We start from the raw sequence: 20,996 nt of genomic DNA on the forward strand, positions 1-20,996 counted from the left end.
CCCTAATCGCCCGACCGAGTCCGCTTCTGGCTCGAGACGACCGGTAACAAGGGGCAATGGCCAGTTCAGCCCAAAAGACTTACATTCATGCGCAAGTAACATTTCAATCATTAAATCCTTGAAAATTGCACAGTTATTTAGGTCGAGTGCGATAAAGTACACACTCGCCTAGAAAGCTCGTTTTGGAAATCATTAAAAGCAATTAACACATTAGCAAATGATAACAACAAGCCATGAAGTCAAATAAGGAACACTCACCTAGTTATGCAAAATAACGTGCAAAATATCCTTCCGGATATTACCCTTAGTCACCAATGAAACCTAAGGTTGAACAAGAGAACATATTACAGTTTATCGAGTAAAACATTTAAGGGAAACAAAGAAACCCGACTAATTAGAAGTAAAACGTGTAAAGATGACTTTCAAGTAAGAAGAGGGTTGTTTGAACCCCAAGGATGAAAAATCATGTTTTAAAATGGAAAACCGGTCATGGTATTGGCCAAACAAAAGTATACAAGTTCAAATAGAAATCTAGCCCTCAAGCGAAAATTTGGGCAGCACGCCCTTTGTGTTTACCTAATTTTTCAGCCATTTTGGCTTCATTATTTTTCCTCAACCACAACCCAACATCACACATAAGCAATTCAAGTCAAGAGCCGTTCCATAGGCTCACAATATCATAAGAATAAGAATTACAACAATCACAAGTGCAGAAATTCAACTTAGCACAAGACAGATTTGACGTACGAATGCGGAAATAACATATCTGAAGCTACGCTTATTGGATTGAGACGAAACCTATGCCGTTTCGAAGCTAAGACACAGAGCTACAACATTCATGAAGGTCACTTAGTCCAGTTCCTAATGTAACTTAGTCAAATTCTCAAATTACTAAACCAGAAACCAATTCGTCGGCTGTTTAAACGCAGAACACTGTAATGGACATATCTCAGAGTACACAAGTCCGAATCAGGTGTTATTAGAGGCATTTGAAAGCTAATTCAGAATACTACAACTTTCATGTTTTGGCAAAAAGCTAAATCAGAATGGATCCTAGTCGAAAAATGTGATAAACTGGACTTAACTGATCACACGGACTGCTTGGGAAATACTTAAAACAGTAAGGGTATTTTGGACTTTTCACATCCTACGTTGCTCCGATTGAGCTGAAATTTTACAGGCAACTATAAAACATCATTCCCTACAACTTTCATATTTTGTACTAAGGCCAAATCAGCTCCCAACATGTTCGAATTTTCAGACTAATTTCGGACAGAAATCTTGACAGAAAAGGAACACTTGAAGTTCATTTAAATTCTACCCAATCAAACGAATTTCCAGCCGTTCAAATCAGTTCCTAGCTAGTTAGATTCAACTTCCAATCATCAATCATATGTTTTACCACAAGAATCAAGAGTTAGGAAATTGGTTTACCTCAAATCCTTAATCATACCCCCTAGCTGGCCGATTCTTTGAGGAGATGTATCCTTGAGCTCTAACTCTCCAACAAAGTTTCCTTTCTTTTTTTTTTTTCTTTTTTTTTTTTTTTCTCTCTTCTCCTAGCTCACCCGATGCTGCCTTTCTTCTTCTCCAAGCTCACGGTAGCTTGTTCTTGGTGTTGGCTTTGTTTGTTTTGTCTTATGTCCTCCTAACTTAATAGCTAAGTCTATTAATAGTAAAGCAAAACAAGAGATGGGTCATGGGCTTGGGTAATTAATGGGTTAAAGGCCCAACACTAAAACTCTACTTGATCTAATGTAATTAACCCATTGGTTTACTTAGTTTAATTAAAACTAACTTAAGCCCACCAACCCAAGGTACTAATCACTCAAACCCCCGTACTAAACATGCATGGATGCACATACAATCACGAAAATATTAATTGGTTGAATTTAATTTAAACTTAACAGTTTAGTTTTGAAAGTAGGATTTTAATGATTCAATTAAATTTTTCACTTTTGGTATGTAAAATACTCTTTGAAAATTAAAACACATGGTAAAATACATTTTTCACACAATAGCTACTATAAATATCCATATTTAATTTATTTGAGACAATTTGGAATCCAGGATCTCACATCCATAATGCACCTCAAATTTAACATGCACGTACTTATACTAAAACAAATGATTTAAAAACGATACTCACTTATAAAATCTTTGAAAATTAAATGATTAATTGATTGAAAGCAAGGAAAATACACTCGAAAAAAATAAAATAGAATAAAATAAAATAAAACAAGGAGAATTTTGCGGGTCCTCACACTAATGAGATGAGCCATAGCTCAGTGAGGTTCCAAAACAATTCATGCAAACAAAGAATCAATCTCAAAGCAAGTAAGAAGGAGGTAACTAAGCAAATCAATAACATGTAATCAAGAACAAGTAGCACATTCAAGTAAAAGGATAAATTTTCCTCACATTGGCCGCTTAACTTGTAACCGTTGACACTCCGTCAACCGTGGAATACACTATCAAGTCTAGTAGATCACCACTTCACCCATCTTCAACCACCGATCATCCCTCTTACCCGGGCCCGCACGCCAATCAAGTACAAGTAGGGTAATACTCAAGTATTCCAAGGCCAATAACAAGTTACAAGTCCCATGGTTCATTAGTCACCTCAACCAAGCCCTTGCTTGCCCGATTTGACCAACTGGCTGATGGGGATGGGATCCTAAAGCAAGTATAGATGGTGAGATGACAACTCCAACCGGCTTTCAAGTCATGCACAGATATATCAGTTCACAAATAAACAAGTCAATTTAAAAATAAACAGGTCGACAAGAATTCGAGCAAATTAGGTCGAGTGCGATAAAGTACATACTCATCTTTTAAATAACAAGGCAAGATATCTAGTAACAAGTCACATAGTCCAAGTCATGCAAGTGAAACACTCACCAATGATTATTGTTTATCAAAATCAAGTTCAGGCCTAACTCCCTGGCCGGATTCAAAATCTGCGATCAAATGTAGTATAACAAAATGTAATCAAATAGGATTTCAAAATATACAACCCTCGCTTGTTAATATCAAAGGAAGATCATGTAAATGAACCTTATAATGTTTACCAAACCATATGCAAGATACATGCATGCTCCTCTTTGTTTTTAGAAAGAAAACGATTAAAATCTTTAAGTTTAAAACTTGACTTATGCAACTAGAAATCATGCTTAAAATGGCCATTACATTCTCCTTGTAAAATATATAGTTTTTAGCAAACTTTCAGCTTATGTATCACTACCAAGGGAAACTCAAGCAACCCTAAGCAAACCAAGTCCGAATCAACCAAAAATCATCCTTCTACTCTCACTTTCACTCAGTTATACTACAAGAAAAGAAACGGGGGGTTTCTCCCCTATTTTTCCTTCAATTTTGCTCCAACTTCCAAAGCTAAGTTTCATGGCAGAACAACCCAAATCAAATCCACAAGTTATAAGGTAAAAGTCTTAAACTAGGCCACCAAACTAACTAAATTAAGCATATACATAGCATAGCATATATCTATCATATACTCAAGTTGGAATATTAAACCCTAGGTTGGAAATTTACAAACTAAATCTGAAAAATTCTATTTTGAAGCTAAAAATTCATACTAAAGTTAGAAATTCCCATGTTAAAACTAAAAAGGTATATCAAAGCTAAAAATAACATCCCAAAGCTGCAAATTGTCTAGCAAAGCTAGAAAATAACAAACTACCACAGAAAACTACAAAATCTTCCATAAAACCTACTACAAACAAGCCATAATCTCATTCAATTGCAAGGTTAAAGAAAAAAAGTAGTTCCAAATCACTCCACTACAAGTCTTCTTGTTCCCTTATCACAACTTCCTTCGATTTAGATTTAGCTTTCTTGTTGGTTTCCTCACTTAATGAAGCCAAAAGCAATGTGAAATTTGAAGTTTCTCCCTCTCTTTTTTTCTCTTTTGGTCAGCCAAGAAGGTAAGAAAGTGAAGGAAATTTTGGTGAAATGAAAGATAAAGATGGAAGAAAGGTCTTGGTCAAAGATGACCTTGATTGCCAACACTTGGCACCCAACTATTTTTTCTCTTTTTTTTTCTTCTTTTCCTCTCTTTTTTTCCTCCAAAATTTCGGCCAACACCCTAAAAAATAGGGAAGGGAAAATAAAAAAAAAATAAGAAGATTAAGGAAAGAAAAGTCTTAGTCAAGGGGTGTCTTGAACCGATGACAAGTGGCGCGAGTTGGTTCAAACCTATTTCTTTGTCTCTCTTGCATTTTTAACTTATGCTTCACTAATTCACTATTAGCACTTTTTTTTTAAGTTAAATTTTTTTTTATTTTATTAGATCAAATAGGAAAGACAACCGTGTGGAGCATTACATTTTGGCAGTAGCACCTGTGACCCTAAACCTGCGAAAGGACGAAAAACCAAGCTTATCCAATCAGTATTCACCCCTAGCCATTCTAGGCAAATCCGCAATCCATTCATACACATAAAACCCATGTTGAGGATGTGTCGACCCAACATTCGCCAATACATCCGCGACCTTATTTGCTTCCCTGTAACAGTGTAAGATTTGACAGCCCCTCCTGGCCACTAGCTCAATCTGCCCCACCTCTGCACTGATGGACCATGGACACTGGTACCTCTTTAGAAGAATGTGTTACAACATCAACGAATCTGTCTCTACTACCAAATTACCACCGAGGCCCCGTTGCGCACACAGCTGCAGCCCGAGTAATAATGCCTTGCCCTCTGCTCGCAAACTGGTACAGCTTCCAAAATAACCGAAAAATGCAAAAACCAAAGATCCCGTAGAACTCCTAAGGATTGCCCCACCTCACCTCACCCCTGGGTTACCCATTGAACACCCATCATATTGAGCTTGACGCCGCCCAGCCCTGGAGGAAACCACCGAATCGTACGCACGAGAAATGCATCTGGCCTGCCCTCGACCAACTCCAAGAACGTAGGCCAATCTACCGCCCTATGTATCTCACCGAACTTGAGCCCTGTGTTCCTAGCCTTCCAAATATGCTAACAAATGAGATTAGGTTAGATTCGGAAGACAAACCGAAGCTTCTCCGAACTCACCGGCTTGAGCCACCAACCAAACAACCACACCCGGATATGACTGATATTCAGATCCAACCCAGCTACCGAACCAAAAAACTGCTACACCGCCGTTGCCAGCTCCCCCTCCACGAACAAGTGACAAAGGGATTCATTATTCGATACCAGACAACATGAGCACTTAGATGGAAGATGAATCCCACGTGCCGCCAACACGTCATCCATGGGAAGTCGATTGGACAGCAACCAAAGTATAAAGAAAGACACCTTCAGGGGCACACTCGCATGCCATATCTGGCGAAAGAGGAAGGACGATGGCCTCATCTCACGAACCTCTCTATAGGCAGACGATAACGAAAACTAACCCGAGTTTGACACTAACCATATCATTCTATCAGAAGAGGCCCCATCCGGCCCAGCCACCGCCAATACCTGCTACACCATGTCGCCAGGCAGGACCTCCGCAATCCTCCATGCGACCCATGCCCTATCCTCCATAAAGGCTAGACATGAGACGTCCTCCCGTACCCCCATCCTCAGTTATAAAGCCCCGTGGCCAGTTCAATTAGCATACCAGAAACTACATCGGCCCTCATGCATGCTCCACCCAATAAACAACTCTACCAATCTCCGAACATCTAACATTCTCTTCCAGGTTGCCGAGCCTAAGGTAGACATGGAAATTTGGCACGGGTGAAGCCCCTTGCAATACTTAGCGCTCAAGAATCTCGCCCACAAGGAGAGCCCACACAGAAAATTCCACCATAATTTACATGAAAAGGCCTTATACATGTCAATGAGCGATCGAAACCCAGCCCCACCTTCATCCGGGGGATAACATAAGTCCTGCCAACGGATCCAGTGGCATTTCTTCTTCTCATCCCCCTCCTCCCAAAGAAAATCAGCACACACCCTCTCAATCATCCGAAAAGTGCTTTTTGGAATGAACCCCACCACCATTAAATGAATCGAGATACTGGACAATTGTGAGAACCCGTAATTTTCATTTTCTAGGTTTCTCGTATTTTTCATGGCTTGTTTTCTGCATTTTCGTGATTAGAAATGATTTTAAGGGGCAGATATAATTTTTAGATGATTTTTCTAGTATCGAATGGATTTTGAGGAATTAAGAGCGTATACCGGACGTGGGACCCACTAGTGCGAAAAGTTCGGAAAAATTCGGCCAACTAGATTAAGTTTTGAATACTGGAATTAATTTACCGGGTGCTAAGAGATAAGTGGAGGGTGCAATTTGGATTGATATGAGAGAGACAAGTTAGGTAGAGAGTTAATAAAAAGGTGACAAGTGTCACCATTTGATTGGGCTTACCTTAAGACCTTTCTTACCATTGACTTAAATAACCAAAAAAAATGACCCAAAAATCCTCAAAAAAATCCTCCTTGAAGCCGGCCCTCTCTTGCTCTTTTTCTCTCTCTCTTACTCCAAGCACAAGGAAGAAAACACTTCAATCTTGTTCCAAATCACCAAAACCAACCATCCAACCTTGATTTTGCTCCATAAAACCACTTAAGGAAGTGTTGGTGAGTTGTTGTGTGAAGTTTTTTGGAAGGTTAAGGTGACCAATAGCTCTCTCTCTCTTGTTTTAAAGGTAATTTGTGAAGAACCACCCTCCTCCTTTAATTGATGATTAAATCATGCTTAGTGGTTGTCTGAGATGCAAATTTATGGGTTATTTCTTGATTTGTGGTTGAAATGATGAAGTTTTATATTTTTTGGGGATTTTTCTGTTTTAATATAAGCATGATTGTGTGGCTATCTATAATGATTAGAAATGGTCTATATTGACTCTTGGAGGTGGGAAAGGTGATTAATTGCAACCAATTTCTGGTTTGGAAGAAATTTCAGAAAATTAGGGTTCTTGAGGGAGCATTCTGCCCGAATTTTTAGGTCCTAGTTAGAGGCCTAATTGGCCTTAGATTAAAACATGAAAGTTGTAGGGAATGACATTTTAGAGGTGCCTACAAAATTTCAGATCAATCGGAGTAGTGTAGAATGAGATAGGTCGAAATTACTATTGCTGTTCTGGTTTTACCCGAAATTGAGAACTGCGCCTGTAATTGGTTGTTTTGGCTGTAATTGCTTCCGAATTGGTTGTTGAGGCCTTCTGATTAAATTTATCCCTATTTCTTAGCTTTCATCTGGTTTTGGAATTTCTGGATTTGGACTTGCAGAGCCTGAGTTATGATGTTTCCGCTAGAATGCATTTTGGTGAATCTGTTTTACGTTGCTGATGAAGTATCTTGCATTTTTGACCTGTTTTCACTCAAAACTGGGTTGAGTGACCTTCTGTGATGTTGTAGCCCTGTATTTTAGCTTCGAGATGGTGGGTCTTTCACCCTCATCCGATAAGCGTAGTGAAATTTGTGCCATTACCGCAAAATGAGGACAAAAACTGTTTTTTTCAGGGCCAAAGCTAGTTACATTTCCGAAATTTCTGGTTTCCTTTAATGTTTGTATATGCTTATGGAACCCTATTGGGGTCATGTTTGGCCTTGGTTTATGACTCGTTATCGAGTCTCATTGTATTTGTTTGCATGTTTTTAGGGCGTGACGGTGGTGCACAACGTTCTTTTGACGGAAGTGCATGAAACCACATTTGCTAGCTTGGTGAGTGTACTACTCACCTGTGTGCTATTATATGGTTTTGATATTTGAACTTGAGATGTTGAATGTTAATTGATTGAAGTGAGAGTGTACTTTATCATTCTCACTTATTGTTTCGCATGTTAGTGAAAGGTTATTGGAATGTTATATGAAATGTTATATGAAATGAAATACATGACTTGGTGTCGTTTGGACGAGTCCCCAACGACTACAAATGTTATCAATGAGCTCAACCCCATTGGTAATTGATTGAATCGAGCCGGCGAGGGCTTGGTCGTGCCAATTAATGTACCTTGGGGCAATGTTATATGGAATCTTGTAGTATGATAGACTCTCGATTCCGGTTTACTCGAGTAATACCACAATACACGTGTTTGGATTTCGGGCCCGGTTGGGGAATGTTAGGTGGAAGGAATGGAAGTAAAGTGGAGTCTACGGTTGGTTATTGTTGAACATTGACGGAGAGTCAATGACGTTCGATCAAGAAATGCAAACGAGGAAAAGGGCTCTTGAGAGCCATCTGTATCCTTTTATCACCATATTTGACGTGTGCCTTTGCTTATGTTATTATATTGGTTGAAAGCTTGATGCTTATATGCACTTGGTTGCGTAAGTGATAGTATCTCACTGGGCAATTAGCTCACACCGTTCCTTTTGTTTTCCTTACAGGAATATAAACTCTTTTGGAATGGCTTTTGATAAGGGGTTGCCGAGTGGTCCCCTAAGTGCATTGTGATCCAACCTTTTGTTTGAATTGTAATTTGCAAACCTTATATGGATAATCTTGTAGGATCACTTTTGTGATGCCATTTTGACTTGTATATGCTAAATGACAAGTTGTAAATGTATTTTTGATGTTTGGTTGGATTACGAACAGGTTCGGCTTCCAAACGGAAAAGAAAAAAAATTTTGGCGAGGACTGCCTGGCCTGAATCCGGCCAGGAATCCGGCCAGAAACTGGCCGGATTGTCGGCCGGATTGCCTCGGGAAAATTTGAATCCGGGCTGTTATCTACTGGACAGTATCCGGCCAAGAATCCGGCCGGTAATCCGGCCAGATTCCGGCCGGATTCTGCTGTGCCAGGCCACTATTCATCGTTTCGTTTTTTTTTATTTTGGTACTTGTGGTTTGTCCGAGTGCGTTTTTACTTTCCTGAAACGTTTTAGATCGCGTGTATCTGCTCGTTACTCCTGGCGAGAGCTGGGCAGGCAGTCCGCTAACCCCTTTGGTTCGCCTTAGGGGAAGGTGGGGTTGTCACAACAATACATGCCTAATCAACACAAGCTTCACCCCAAAGGAAAGCAGTCGGGATTTCCAAGATAGTACCTTATCAAGAACCTTCTAGCACAACTCCGAGTAATACTCCTCCTTCGCTCTGCCAATAAACAACGGAGCACCCAAGTACCGAACCGGAAACTCCCTTTTGTAGAACTGAGTAACCAGCTCAATTAGCATTTTACGGGCTACCATGATCTGCGGGTGTACTAAGTATCTACTCTTTTGCACATTTACCAACTGACCAAAGTCACTCTGATACCAGTCCAAAATCCGCATGACCCTCCTTAACGAATCTGCACCCCCATTGGCAAATATAATAACGTCGTCAGCAAACGCCAAATGAGACACAGATGGGCAGTGTCGTGGAACCTTATACCCCACGACCCGTGTCTAGGACATAAGGGCATTTAAGGCCCGGGAAAACACCTCTGAGCTAAGGATAAATAAAGCAGGTGATAGCGGATCCCCTTGACGCAACCCTCGAGACGATTTGAAAAATCCATAAGGCACCCCATTCACAAGCACCAAGAACCAAACATTTGAGATCAACCTTTACACCATGTCAATAAATCTCTCGCCAAAGCCAAACTGACGCAGAACAGCAATAAGGAATGGCTAGGAAACCCTATCATACGCCTTAGCCATGTCTAACTTCAGAGCCAGATTCCCCCTTTTGCACTTCCTTCCCATCTCCGATATCAGCTCTTGAGCCAACAAATAATTATCTGCAATCGATCGCCCTTTAACAAAGCCACTCTGCTGAGAATAAATGATTCGAGGTAACACACCAGACAACCTTCCCACCAAGAGTCGAGAAATAACTTTGTTCAAAAAATTACTCATACTAATAGGACGAAATTGAGTAAAATCCTTAGGATTCATGACCTTGGGGAGGAGAACAATAGACGTAGCCGTAATGAATCTTGGTAACTCAGCACCACAGAAGAAACTCACAATCGCCTTGTAAACATCGTGAGCCACCATCTCCCAAGCCGTCATAAAGAATTTTCCTGTAAACCCGTCTGGCCCAGCTGCACTGTCCCCATCCATATCGAAGATCACCGCCTTCACCTCCTCCAAAGAGGGGACCTCTTCCAGTCTCATGTTCTCGATATCGTCACCGAGGTTAGGGATAACATGCAGAAGCTGAAACTCGGACATAGGGTCAGCCGTGAATAAGTTACTAAAATACCGGACCTCCTCCCTTCCGATCCCTTCATCGTCCATCACCCAATCTCTCGCCGAATCCTGAATCTTGTGAATTTTGGACTGAAACCGGCATTGCTTTACCACCGAATGAAAATATCTTGAATTACGATCACCGTGTTGGAGCCACTTGACCCTGGCCTTTTGACTCCAAAACTGCTCCTCCACTGCTAACAACCTCTTCAAGTTAGCCTGAGCACGCTGGAGCTCCAAGTGAGCCTCATCAGATAGATCACTCTGTGCACGCACCTTAGCCGCCGCCACCACCGCTTTCCTCTTCTTAACATTCTCAAACACATCCCCAAATACCTGTTTGTTCCAAAGGTGAAGAGCTCGGGAAACACTCCTCAACTTTCCCCACACCACAGAGAACGAGGACCTAGACACCTCTACCTGCCAAGTTGTCCGTACCACATCCAAAAACCCCTCTTTGGACGGCCATACGTTTAAAAACCGGAACGATCGACTCCTACAATCAACTTTAGACACGAACGAAAGGAGAACCGGAGCATGGTCAGACGGAGCTCGCACTAAGTGAGACACAGAGACTGAGAAGGAGAAATTCAGGCACTCCATATTAAGCAGCACTCTATCCAACTGCTTCCAGATACGCGCCCGTCCTAATCGATTATTACACCAAGTGAAACTACTGCCCGAAAATCCTGCATCGAACAACCCTCCATTACTCATAAACCAGAAAAGTTCTAGACCCTCCACTGGCTGATACTGCCTCCCCCCTTTCTTTTCACTACTCGAGAGAACAAGGTTAAAATCCTCCACCACATACCATGGGCCCTGCCCGGGCTTATCCTGTAACAGTCCATCCCAGAGGCACTATCGCTCATCCATCTGACACTTGGCATGAACAAAAGAAACTAGTATAGGAACAGGAAACTGGGGATGCCACCAACAAATAGATAAATACTGGTCTGAATCCCCAACTACCTAGCCAACAAACGGAGAATTGAAAAACACCCACAACTCCCCAGTCGAATTACAAATAACGGAATCAAAGTTCAAAAGAAGGCGAATCGAGTCAGCATCATGCCTACATAATTTGGGCTCACAAACTCCTACAACTGCTAGCCTATGCATACGAACAAGAGTCTTAAGTCATCCAAGATTTGGGGGCTTTGAAATCTCCCGAATATTCCAGAAACACGCATTAATCATGGGATAAAATATGGAAAGAATTTTAAGTTTTCTTTGACACCGACCTTAGCTCTCTGTCCGACGGGACCATGGCCCGTATCCCCCTCCCTTTCACCTTTCTCGCGCACTGTTCAAGGACGGCAATCTGGTCTAGATTCAAAGTCAAAGCCACACTACGCCCTTCCTCCCCCTCACCAAGCTGCTCTTCGACAACCTGCGGTGATAGGCCGCTGGCACACACGATGGGCTCCGACGCGGCTCTCGCCAACACCCCACCAACCTCCTCCTCATCCAGAGCAACGTGATCGCCAAACCCCGGTGGCACGTCCCTATCTTCCCCCTCCCTGTCAACCGCTTCGCTCACCACTTGCTCCGCAAGGTCCATAATAATCCTGCCTGCGACCTCACCAACCACATGCTCCACCAATTCGGCAGCTGCCTCCAAGACATCCTGCCCATGTCTGTCCACCTCCCCTTCCTCCAGCACCTAACCTGCGTCCCTAGTAACCTCATCTTGCATGCTCACATCCTGCTCCTCGTCAACATGATACCCATCTGTCTTCCGCAATTCATCACCGTGCGATACTTGGGCAGCCGCACTCCCGCGAAGCTCCACCAAGTTGCCGTCTCTTGGGGGACTGTTATTGGCACTCGACAATGTCGTCTTCTCCCCACGCATCCCATTCGAACGCAGCTCAGGATGTTTAACATGACATTCTGATTGCGTATGCCCCTGGTGATAGCAGTGGGCGCAATATTTTGGCATGAACTCCGGCTGTAGCAGCTGCCAAAAACCGTGATCTTCGTCCAGCTGAAGCCACACACGAGACAGAAGTTCCTTCAGGAGGTCAACCTCCTCACAAACCCGAGCCACACTCGGACAACAAAGCGCGGCCATCGCAGCGTCAATGAACAACGTCTTCCCACACAGGACACAATCTGGAACAAGCATTGCTTGTCAAAGAGATGCACCGGCAACTTTGGAAGGCTGAACCACACAGGAGCTAATGCAGACTCCTTATCAACAAGAAAGGCAGGCGTCCACTTGACGACACGCATGGTGTTGCCGGCAACATACCATACAGCTCTGGTCCAAACCCGCAAGAAATCCTCTTCAGTGTGGAGCCTAATCAACACATGTCTGCTGTCCAGCAATCCAACAGAAAAAGAATCCTTCAAATCAAGCGAAAGGAAGAACTTCCTGATGTCCTCTATGCGAGGTCTGTTGCGAGTGAATTTTTCGACTAGAGTAAAACAGAAAGGCTGTGCGACTGTTTCGATGACATCTCGTGCAAAGGATACGGCTGGCTCACCTCTATGTGTGACAGCCCAACCTCTCCCTAAGGCGAACCAAAGGGTTCGGCGGACCGCCTGCCCAACTCTCGCCGGGACTCAGTCAGTCACTATAGTCCTCCAATAAATTATAATATAAATCTCAAATATTACATCAAATTCTCCAATAATTACATGTCATAAGCGAAGTGTGAGGACCCGTAATTTTCTTAATTTCTAGGTTTTAATTTCTTTTAATTATACGTTTTTCCACCTTTTCTTTATTCGAAAAATTGTGCAAATAAAGTTTATGAGCAAAAATAGTTTTAAAATGATTTTTTCTAGTATCGGTTAGTTTTTGAGAAATTATGAGCGTATATCGGATATGGGACCCACTAGTGCGAAAAGTTCGGAAAAATTCGGCCTATTAGGGTAAATTCCGGATACTGGTGGAAATTTATCGGGTGTTAAGAGATAAGTAGAGGATGTGAAGTGATTGATGTGAGAGTGAAAAAGAAGGATAGGATTGCATTTAAAGAGGTGACATGTGTCACTATGAGGTTGGTGGTAACTTATGACTTACTATTCATTTTTTTTGACCTTTTGACCAATTGGTTAAATATCTTAAAATTACCACAAAAATCACCATTTCTTACCTCTATAGTGGCCGGCCACCTTGAGCAAGGAAGGAAGAAGAACTCTTCAAAGTTTGGCAACTATCTAGCTCAAATCCTCCAAAACACTTGCTTGATTTTGTTTCTACTCCATAAAATCCCTCTAGTTGGTGCTAGTAAGTGATTTGGTGAAGTGTTTGGAGAAGTTAAGGTGCCCTATAACTCTCCCTCTCTTGTTTACTAGGTGAGTGGTGTGTGAATTCCCTCTTACACTTAATGAAGCTTAAGTTATGCTTAGTAGTGGCTAAAGTGTTGAAATTTGTGGTTTATTTCTTGTTTTTGGATGATTTGATGAAGTTTTCAATTTAATGGTGATTTTTCTGGTTTAATGTGATCATGATGTTGTGGCCTTATATGATGATTGGCAATGGCCTATAATGACTCTAGTAGGTGTGAATGATAGGTAATTGCAATCAATTTCTGTTTTGGACCAAAAATTGAAAAGTGAGGGTTTTGTGATGAACATTCTGTCCGAATTTTTAGGTCATATATATAGGCCGAATTGGCCTTGGCTCAAAACATGAAAGTTGTAGGTATTGATATTTTAAGGGTTCCTGTAAAATTTCAGGTCAATTGGAGTAGTGTAGAATGAGATAAGCCGAATTTACTATTGCTGTTCTGGGTTCTTCAGGATGGCCGAACTGCGCTTGTCATTGGCTGTTTTGACTGGAATTGCTTTGGATTTGATTGTTGAGGTCTTCTGATGAAATGTATCTTGATGTCCTAGCTACCATATGCCTTTGGAATTTCTGCATTTGGACCTGTATAGACTGAGTTGTACTGATTACAGCATAGTGTGATTTGTAAACCTGCAATTACGGTTCTGGTTTGGTATTCTGCATATTTGACTTAGTTGTGCTAGGATTTGGACTGAGTGGCCTTCTACATTGTTGTAGCCCTGTCTTTTAGCTTCGAGATGGTGGGTCTTACACCCTCATCCGATAAGCGTAGCGCATTTTGTGCCATTACCGCATAAGGAGGCCAAAACTGTTTTTGTTGTTAGGGCTAATATAGTTACATTTCCTGATTTTTCTGGTTTCCTTTAATGCTTATATATTCCTATGGAACCTTATTTTGGTAATACTTGGCCTTGGTTTTTGACTTGTAAACAAATATTATTGTGTTTATTTGAATAGTTTTAGGGATTGTTTTCATTCCGGTCATTTCCTAGCTAACTTTTGTACTTGTACTACTTTGAGCCTAGTGAACGGCTTTTGGGGAAATGAGATGAATTTTGTGTGAGATGTTGAGACTGATTTGAGGAAATAATGAAGCCATGATGGCTGGAAACTAGGTAAACAAGGGATATGCTGCCGAAATTTTTCTTGAAGGCTAGTTGGATTTACTTGTGATTTGAGCAAAGGACTTTTGGGTTGGTTGTGCCTAGGTTTTCATGTTACCTTTTCGTTTCCAAGAAAATCATGTTTTCCACCCTTGCATTAGTATTTATTTGGCGGGGCATACGACTACTAGTCGAGCCTCATGTGTATTTTGTTCACTCGATTTTGGATATGAAACCTTCAATTGGTTTATTTTGATTATTTTAGGCTTTCTTGGCGATTAAGGCCAATCTGAAGTGAAAACTTTTGAAGTTGAGCCGGTGAGTGTACCACTCCCCTCCATTGCTGTTTAACTTGATTTCTGCTCTGCAATCTGTTTATTTGTTCGAGACGAGGGTGTACTTTATCACACTCGTTCTCTAGTCTGTTCATGTGCCAATTTCTATGCAAAAAAATTTGAATCTATTATCTGTGTCTGCATCTGTTCGGATTTCTATGACCTATGAGCTCAATCCTGTGGCTAAGTTATTCGAGTCGGGCCGGCAAGGGCCTGGACGATTAGATAACGAACCACGGTAGTCTGTTCGGGGATTTTGGGTATTGAGACCCTTGATTCCGGGTATACTCGAGTATTACCATTTATGTTCGAATACGGTGAGCGGGCCTGGTAAAGGGGTGTTTGGTGGACGGAATTCGGTGCGAAGTGAGGTCTACGGACGCGTTGGTTCTATATACGTTGACGGAGAGTCAACCGGTTTGGATCAAGTATTGCGCTGGAAATTTGGCTCCTGAGAGCCACCTGTATCCTTCTGATTTGAATCATTGGTTACTTTATTTTACATCTGACATGTGTATCTGATTCGTTAAATGTGAAATGCCATGATTTTAATGCTATCTGTTTGGTACCTCATTGAGCGCAAGCTCACCCCTTTCTGTTCCATTTGTTTTCCTTACAGGAAATGACCACTTTTGGAAAAGGTTGTGTTAGTTGGTTGTCAAGTTGAGCTCATGTAAATGTCTTTTGAATAGCTCTTTGAATGAAACCCTAATGTGTATTAGGTTCACTTTCTTTTGATTGACAAACCGAACATGAATATTCGTAATGAATGGTTTTTGATATGCCGCTTTGGCTTGTAAATGTTACAGTTCAATGTATGTATGTTTGGTTGATATTTGGTTGAATTTCGGATCAACTCGTATTTCAAGCGGCAAAAGAAAATTTTGGCTACTCTCGGCCTAGTAACTGGATTCTGACGTGGCCGGTACTGTTCATCATCGGCTTCGTTTTTGTTTTTTTGTTTTTTCATTTTGTGATTTTGACTTGTTTACGCGCGTGGATATGTTCCGGAACGTATTAGATCGACGTGAACTGATCCGTAGTCCTGGCGAGAGTTGGGTAGGCAGCCCGCTAACCCCTTTGGTTCACCTTAGGGGAAAGTGGGGCTGTTACACGAAGCGGAAACAATTCCCCAAACTATACATAAAATGATTCCAAATCCAAACTGTACAAGATATATGCCATCCAGTCACGTGAATAAGTACTACAAGCCTTCCTTCGCCACGAACCCTGTGGAGGGAAATAAAATATTTTTGGGGTGAGCTAGAAGCTCAATGAGTAACCAATAAAATCAGTAATCAAATCTATTTCACAATAATGCATTTCGATGATGTCATGATTCCAAGATCATATGTACGTATTTTTACTGTCGTGAGCTAGTGAAATCATTGCACTTAAACACCCAACGCTCAAATAGCTCAGATAACAGATAAACAGGGAATGAGGAGCCATCATGCTCCAAATATCTAGTAAACAGATAGTGGAGACGTTGGTGTTCAGCACAGACTTCCCAAGAACTCAGTTAAGCCAAATCATGTCATGAACTCGCATGCCGGCACACAAGATATGCAAACAAGTAAATAATGCAAGAAACGGTTCAAAAGTAACTTTGGAAACGGTTTAGGGTCACTCACCTCCACGGCTCAGGAACCATCCATTATATATCATTACCTTGTCCAAATCCAAGCCCTAATTCACAACCTCAAAGCAATCACACACTCTATAAGTTCGGACATCATTTCCCCTTAAATGCTTCATTTCCAACCTACAAGCAACACCAATTCATCTCAAATTAACCACATACACATTATAAACCATCAAATACACCTTTCGGCACAACATCCATAACTAAAGCTACCCTTATCGGATTGAAACAAATCTTATGGAGTTTCGAAGCCAAGACAAATACCTACATTTCTTGTGAAGACCTCCAAAGCCAAATCATGCAATTTCATGGTCAAAAATGGAAAACTCCACGAAAACATAAATCTGGGCGCGGAACAGGGTTCATGGGCAGTCAAGGGTATTTCGGTCATTTCACATGCTACAGTGCTCGTATCGAGGTGAAATTTTGTAGACAGCTAGTTAACGCCATTTTCTACAACTTTTATGTTTTAATCTAAGCTTGATTCGGCCTATAACATGCTCAAATAAATCTGGTCAGAAAAGGGCAGATTCAAAACCCTAACCTGGAATTTCTGCATAAAATCGAAATTTTCCGTAAACAACTTCAACTAACATATACAAGCTTCATTTTACACCATTACCAACCATCATACCATGATTAAACCATGATCATCATATAAAATCAGAAAAATCTCCATAAAATCAGAAATTTAGCTAACTTCACTCTAATCCATAAAATCTTCCATAAAATCACATATCTAGCCACCACAAGTCATGAATTCACCATTATTGGAAACAAACAATGAATCTTTACACACCGTACCTTGATAACTCACAAAAGGTAGTAGCTTAGTGGTTCCTTCTCCAAAATAACTCCACCAAGACCTTGGAATCTCCTTAGTAACCAAGTTTTATGGAGTGATTTGCAATTCCATCGGTTAAAACTCAAGATTGAAGTAAGAAATTGGAGTGAAAGATGAAGGTTTTTCTCTCTCTCTTGCTCTCCAAGTTTCAGCCATGAGAAGAAAGAAATGGCTTGATTTTTAGTCAAATTTTGGTTTTAGTAAAGTTAAGGTAAGATGGTCAAAAGTCCAACTTTGAATAAGAAGGTGACACATGTCACCTTTTGGTTTAAAACTTATCTTTTGTCTCTCCAACACTAATCCATATAGGTAACATCTAATTATCTCTTAGCACCTTGTAAAATAATATCACTTAATACAAAACTCCATCAAGTTGTCAAAAATATATTGCATTTACCGCACCAGCGGGTCCCACGTTCATAATATTCTTCAAAATTAACGTGGACTAACTTGTATCAAGAAAATGATTTGAAAACTATATTTACTTATAAAAATGTATAGAAAATCAAAATATTGAAGAAAGGTACAAAATTATAGACGAGGAAACAAAATAATGTCTAGAAAATATATAAAAATTTTCGGGTTCTCACACTCATTCTTTCGGGGCGTCACTCCGACTTGCTAGGTTCATTTGCACTTATTGTGGAATGATTGGGTAGTATTAAGGGTTTTCCTAACTTTTAAACTCACTTTAATCACCACTCGAACTTATAATTAATACAAAAACTAAGGTTTCAATACTAGCCCCAACTTAGGGTTTTCGAATTAGTCCCAAAACCTAATGTTACCGCACAAATAAGGAATCTAACCTAATATCAAACTTAAGAACTGACTAGGGCCTCACAACCTCCCCCACTTAGAATAATTTCGTTCTCGAAATTGATACCTTTGTTCGGGAACCATGAATGCAGGGTTTACAAAATACGTATCGTTAGGGTCTATTAAACACTTTCGGTGCGCCGATAAAAAAAAAATACCTTCGATGCTCGCCGAAGGGTCTAACACCTCTTGTTGACCCATTGCATATACTCTAGCTATTCCCTTGGGTCGATTTTCCCCTGCATTTGACGGCTTAGCGGTGGTCCCTTCAGTCGGTGGCTTAGGTCTTTCCTTTTGTATCTTAGGGCATTGAGCAATCAGATGCTCTGTACTACCACATTTATAGCACTTTCGGATCGAACTGTTCTTCCAACAGTTTTCGTCAGTGTGATTTGCCTCGCCAAAACCACAGGTTGGCCTCGTTCCTGCAGTCACTCCACGCTGAGCACCCCTCTCGGGCCCTTGCCCTTCTCGACCTCTTCCAAAATTACCCTGGTTTAGGGTTCCTGCGGGTCGGGGACCATCTGTTCCTCGACCCCTCTTCGATGGTGGCTTATTTTGCCAATTCTGTCCGGTCACCAAATTACTCGAGTCGGGTTGTCTTTTTTTCCGATCATGAAAGGCTTTTACCTGTCCCCTAGCTGTCTCAATCCTTTGTGCCTTTTCTAGTGCCTGACTAAATGTGTCCAGTTGTACGGCCGCTAGTGCTTCTTGGATTTTCACATTTAAACCTTGAACGAAGCGGCGGGTCCGTTTTCGCTCCGTTAGCACCAGTTCCGGAGCAAAACGGGAGAGCTTTGTAAACTGGGTCTCGTACTCTGCTACATTAGATGTCCCTCGACGCAGGCGGATAAAATCATCTTCCCGTTTCTCTTGTACGATGGGAGGTAAATATTTTTCATTAAATTCTCGCGTAAAATTAACCCATGTCCAGGGGGTCTGTTCCCGCTCCCACTTGGCTCTAATCACATTCCACCAAGCTCGGGCGGCCCCCTCAAACTGGAAAATGGCAAAAGATATCTGCCGCTCCTTCGAGTACCTAAGTGCGGCAAATATATCTAACATACGGTCCAGCCAACCTTCCGTTAAGTCAGGGTCAGCCCCACCTATAAACTTTGGAGGTGCAAATTTGTGGAACCGTTCTAAAGCACGGTCCTCTCCTTCGTGATTGCCTGGATTATTTCCAGGGTTTCCGGTAGTATTCCCATGGCCCTGACCCTGTTGGTCCGCCATACGTTCTAACAAATCAGCCATTCGCTGGATGGCTGTAGCTACTTGGTCTGGCTCATGTTCCTGCTCCCTTTCAAGGCTTCGTCCTAGCCCTCCACCTCTACCTCGAGTACCAGATGCCATTTAGGTGCAAGAGTCTATAAATCCAAACATAACGTATGAAACTAAATAAAAACACAAAACAAATGCACGAAAGGCACGCAAAAGATAAGTGCAAAATGATAATACTCAAATATACACATTTATTTACAACCCACACCAAAAGCTATACAATTTAGCCGACATCCGGTCGGTACAAAATCCTGTATACACACGAGCACTCCGGCTCCAAAACCCTAGTCAGTCAACCACCAGGTAACAAAAGAAACCAGGCATACTGGTTATAACAACATAAACATAAACATGTCAGAGGGCAAAAGAGAATTCAAAGAACGGCCCTACGCGCCTCCCCTAGGGCCCCAATCCCCGACGTAACCTAGGGTATCTACCTCGCCTATCTGCTCTAGGCCAGCAGCTCGTGGTGGTGCCTCCACGGCCATATCTAGTAAGACCTCACAGTCAAACGGAATACTCCGGGCCCTCTTCCTAAGCTGCCTCTTCAAGGCGAAGAGGTGCTGGTGTGTGTCTCGGAGGTCCCGCTCCAAGTCCCTAATGCGCAACGCCTGCCCATGGCTAAACTCTCTAGCCTCCTCCAGCTGTGCCCTCAAAGTTTCGACCGTCCGGCATAGGTGATGACGCTCGTTATCTACCGCTAAGACGACCTCGTCGGGATAGCCATATGTATACCAACACCCACAGGGTCGGCCGACACCTGACCAAAGGGGGAATATAAAATGTAGGGCTCCCCAAGCCTCCTCCGATAGCGGATCACCCGCTTACGCAATACCCGGTCCTCCGGGCCCCTCGCACTCAGAGGTCTCGGTCCCGGTCCCACGCCGCTAGGTCCAACACCACTAGAACTGTCCGGATCCATACCTACAAACATTAATTCGTTAGTTAACCGGCATTTCAGCTTAAATATATCATTCATCTTAAAAGAATCAAATATGCCTAGTGCCTATCATGTATGTCCCACAATTGCCCAAGTCCTCTAACCTAGGCGCTCTGATACCACCTGTGACGCCTCCGTTTCTCCCAAGGGCGAACCCTAGGGTATCGGCGGGACGCCTGCCTAGCTCGCGCCAGGACTCGAAACACAAATCTAATAAAACTATAATAAACCAGAGAGTACTATTTATAATATATACAACCGCCAAAAGTTCTATTTACATTTTCAAAAGTATCTGGTCAAACAACTATACTACAGTGTGATAACAACCAGCAGGAAGTAGACCATAAGGAGGGTCCTTATACAAACCACCAAAACACAAACATACATCTTAATTGTCCAAGTATTACAAACAGATCTAACTATACTAGTGAAGGTGCCCAGGCGTTCCCCGTGTCGTCCCCCGCTAAGGAAAACAAAGGAAACGAGGTAAGCTATATGCTTAGTAAGTAAACAGGGGTAAAACGGTAAAGTTCACATTCAACTAAGCATATAAAATTCAAATATTTCACATCAATACAGGAATGTAACATCACAATGGCAGGATA

General features: G+C 41.8%; 1 protein-coding gene across 1 annotated transcript; it reads right to left on the minus strand.

Moving 5' to 3' along the window:
* Nucleotides 1–9,004: 9,004 nt before the first annotated feature.
* On the minus strand, nt 9,005–19,523 carry LOC140021264 (uncharacterized). The gene is made up of 8 exons (XM_072072028.1): nt 19,388–19,523; nt 12,272–12,543; nt 11,792–12,218; nt 11,428–11,695; nt 11,106–11,234; nt 10,935–10,996; nt 9,566–10,809; nt 9,005–9,331 (listed from the first exon to the last, which is right to left on the minus strand). Exons 1-8 carry the CDS (start codon nt 19,521–19,523, stop codon nt 9,005–9,007), a joined length of 2,865 nt encoding a protein of 954 aa, XP_071928129.1.
* Between the last annotated feature and the right edge of the window lie 1,473 nt (nt 19,524–20,996).

This window comes from Coffea arabica, chromosome 11e (assembly GCF_036785885.1).
Source record: "Coffea arabica cultivar ET-39 chromosome 11e, Coffea Arabica ET-39 HiFi, whole genome shotgun sequence".
Classification (NCBI taxonomy): Eukaryota; Viridiplantae; Streptophyta; class Magnoliopsida; order Gentianales; family Rubiaceae; genus Coffea; species Coffea arabica.

What these genes read in the sequence shown, in the direction of transcription:
- LOC140021264 (XM_072072028.1), bottom strand. Translation starts at nt 19,523, where the DNA reads ATGGCATCTGGTACTCGAGGTAGAGGTGGAGGGCTAGGACGAAGCCTT. An exon ending in TCAGCCTTCCAAAGTTGCCG is followed by an intron (nt 12,219 to 12,271) that starts GTGCATCTCTTT and finishes CTGTGTGGGAAG; the next exon opens with ACGTTGTTCATTGACGCTGC. An exon ending in TGAGGTTACTAGGGACGCAG is followed by an intron (nt 11,696 to 11,791) that starts GTTAGGTGCTGG and finishes GTGAGGTCGCAG; the next exon opens with GCAGGATTATTATGGACCTT.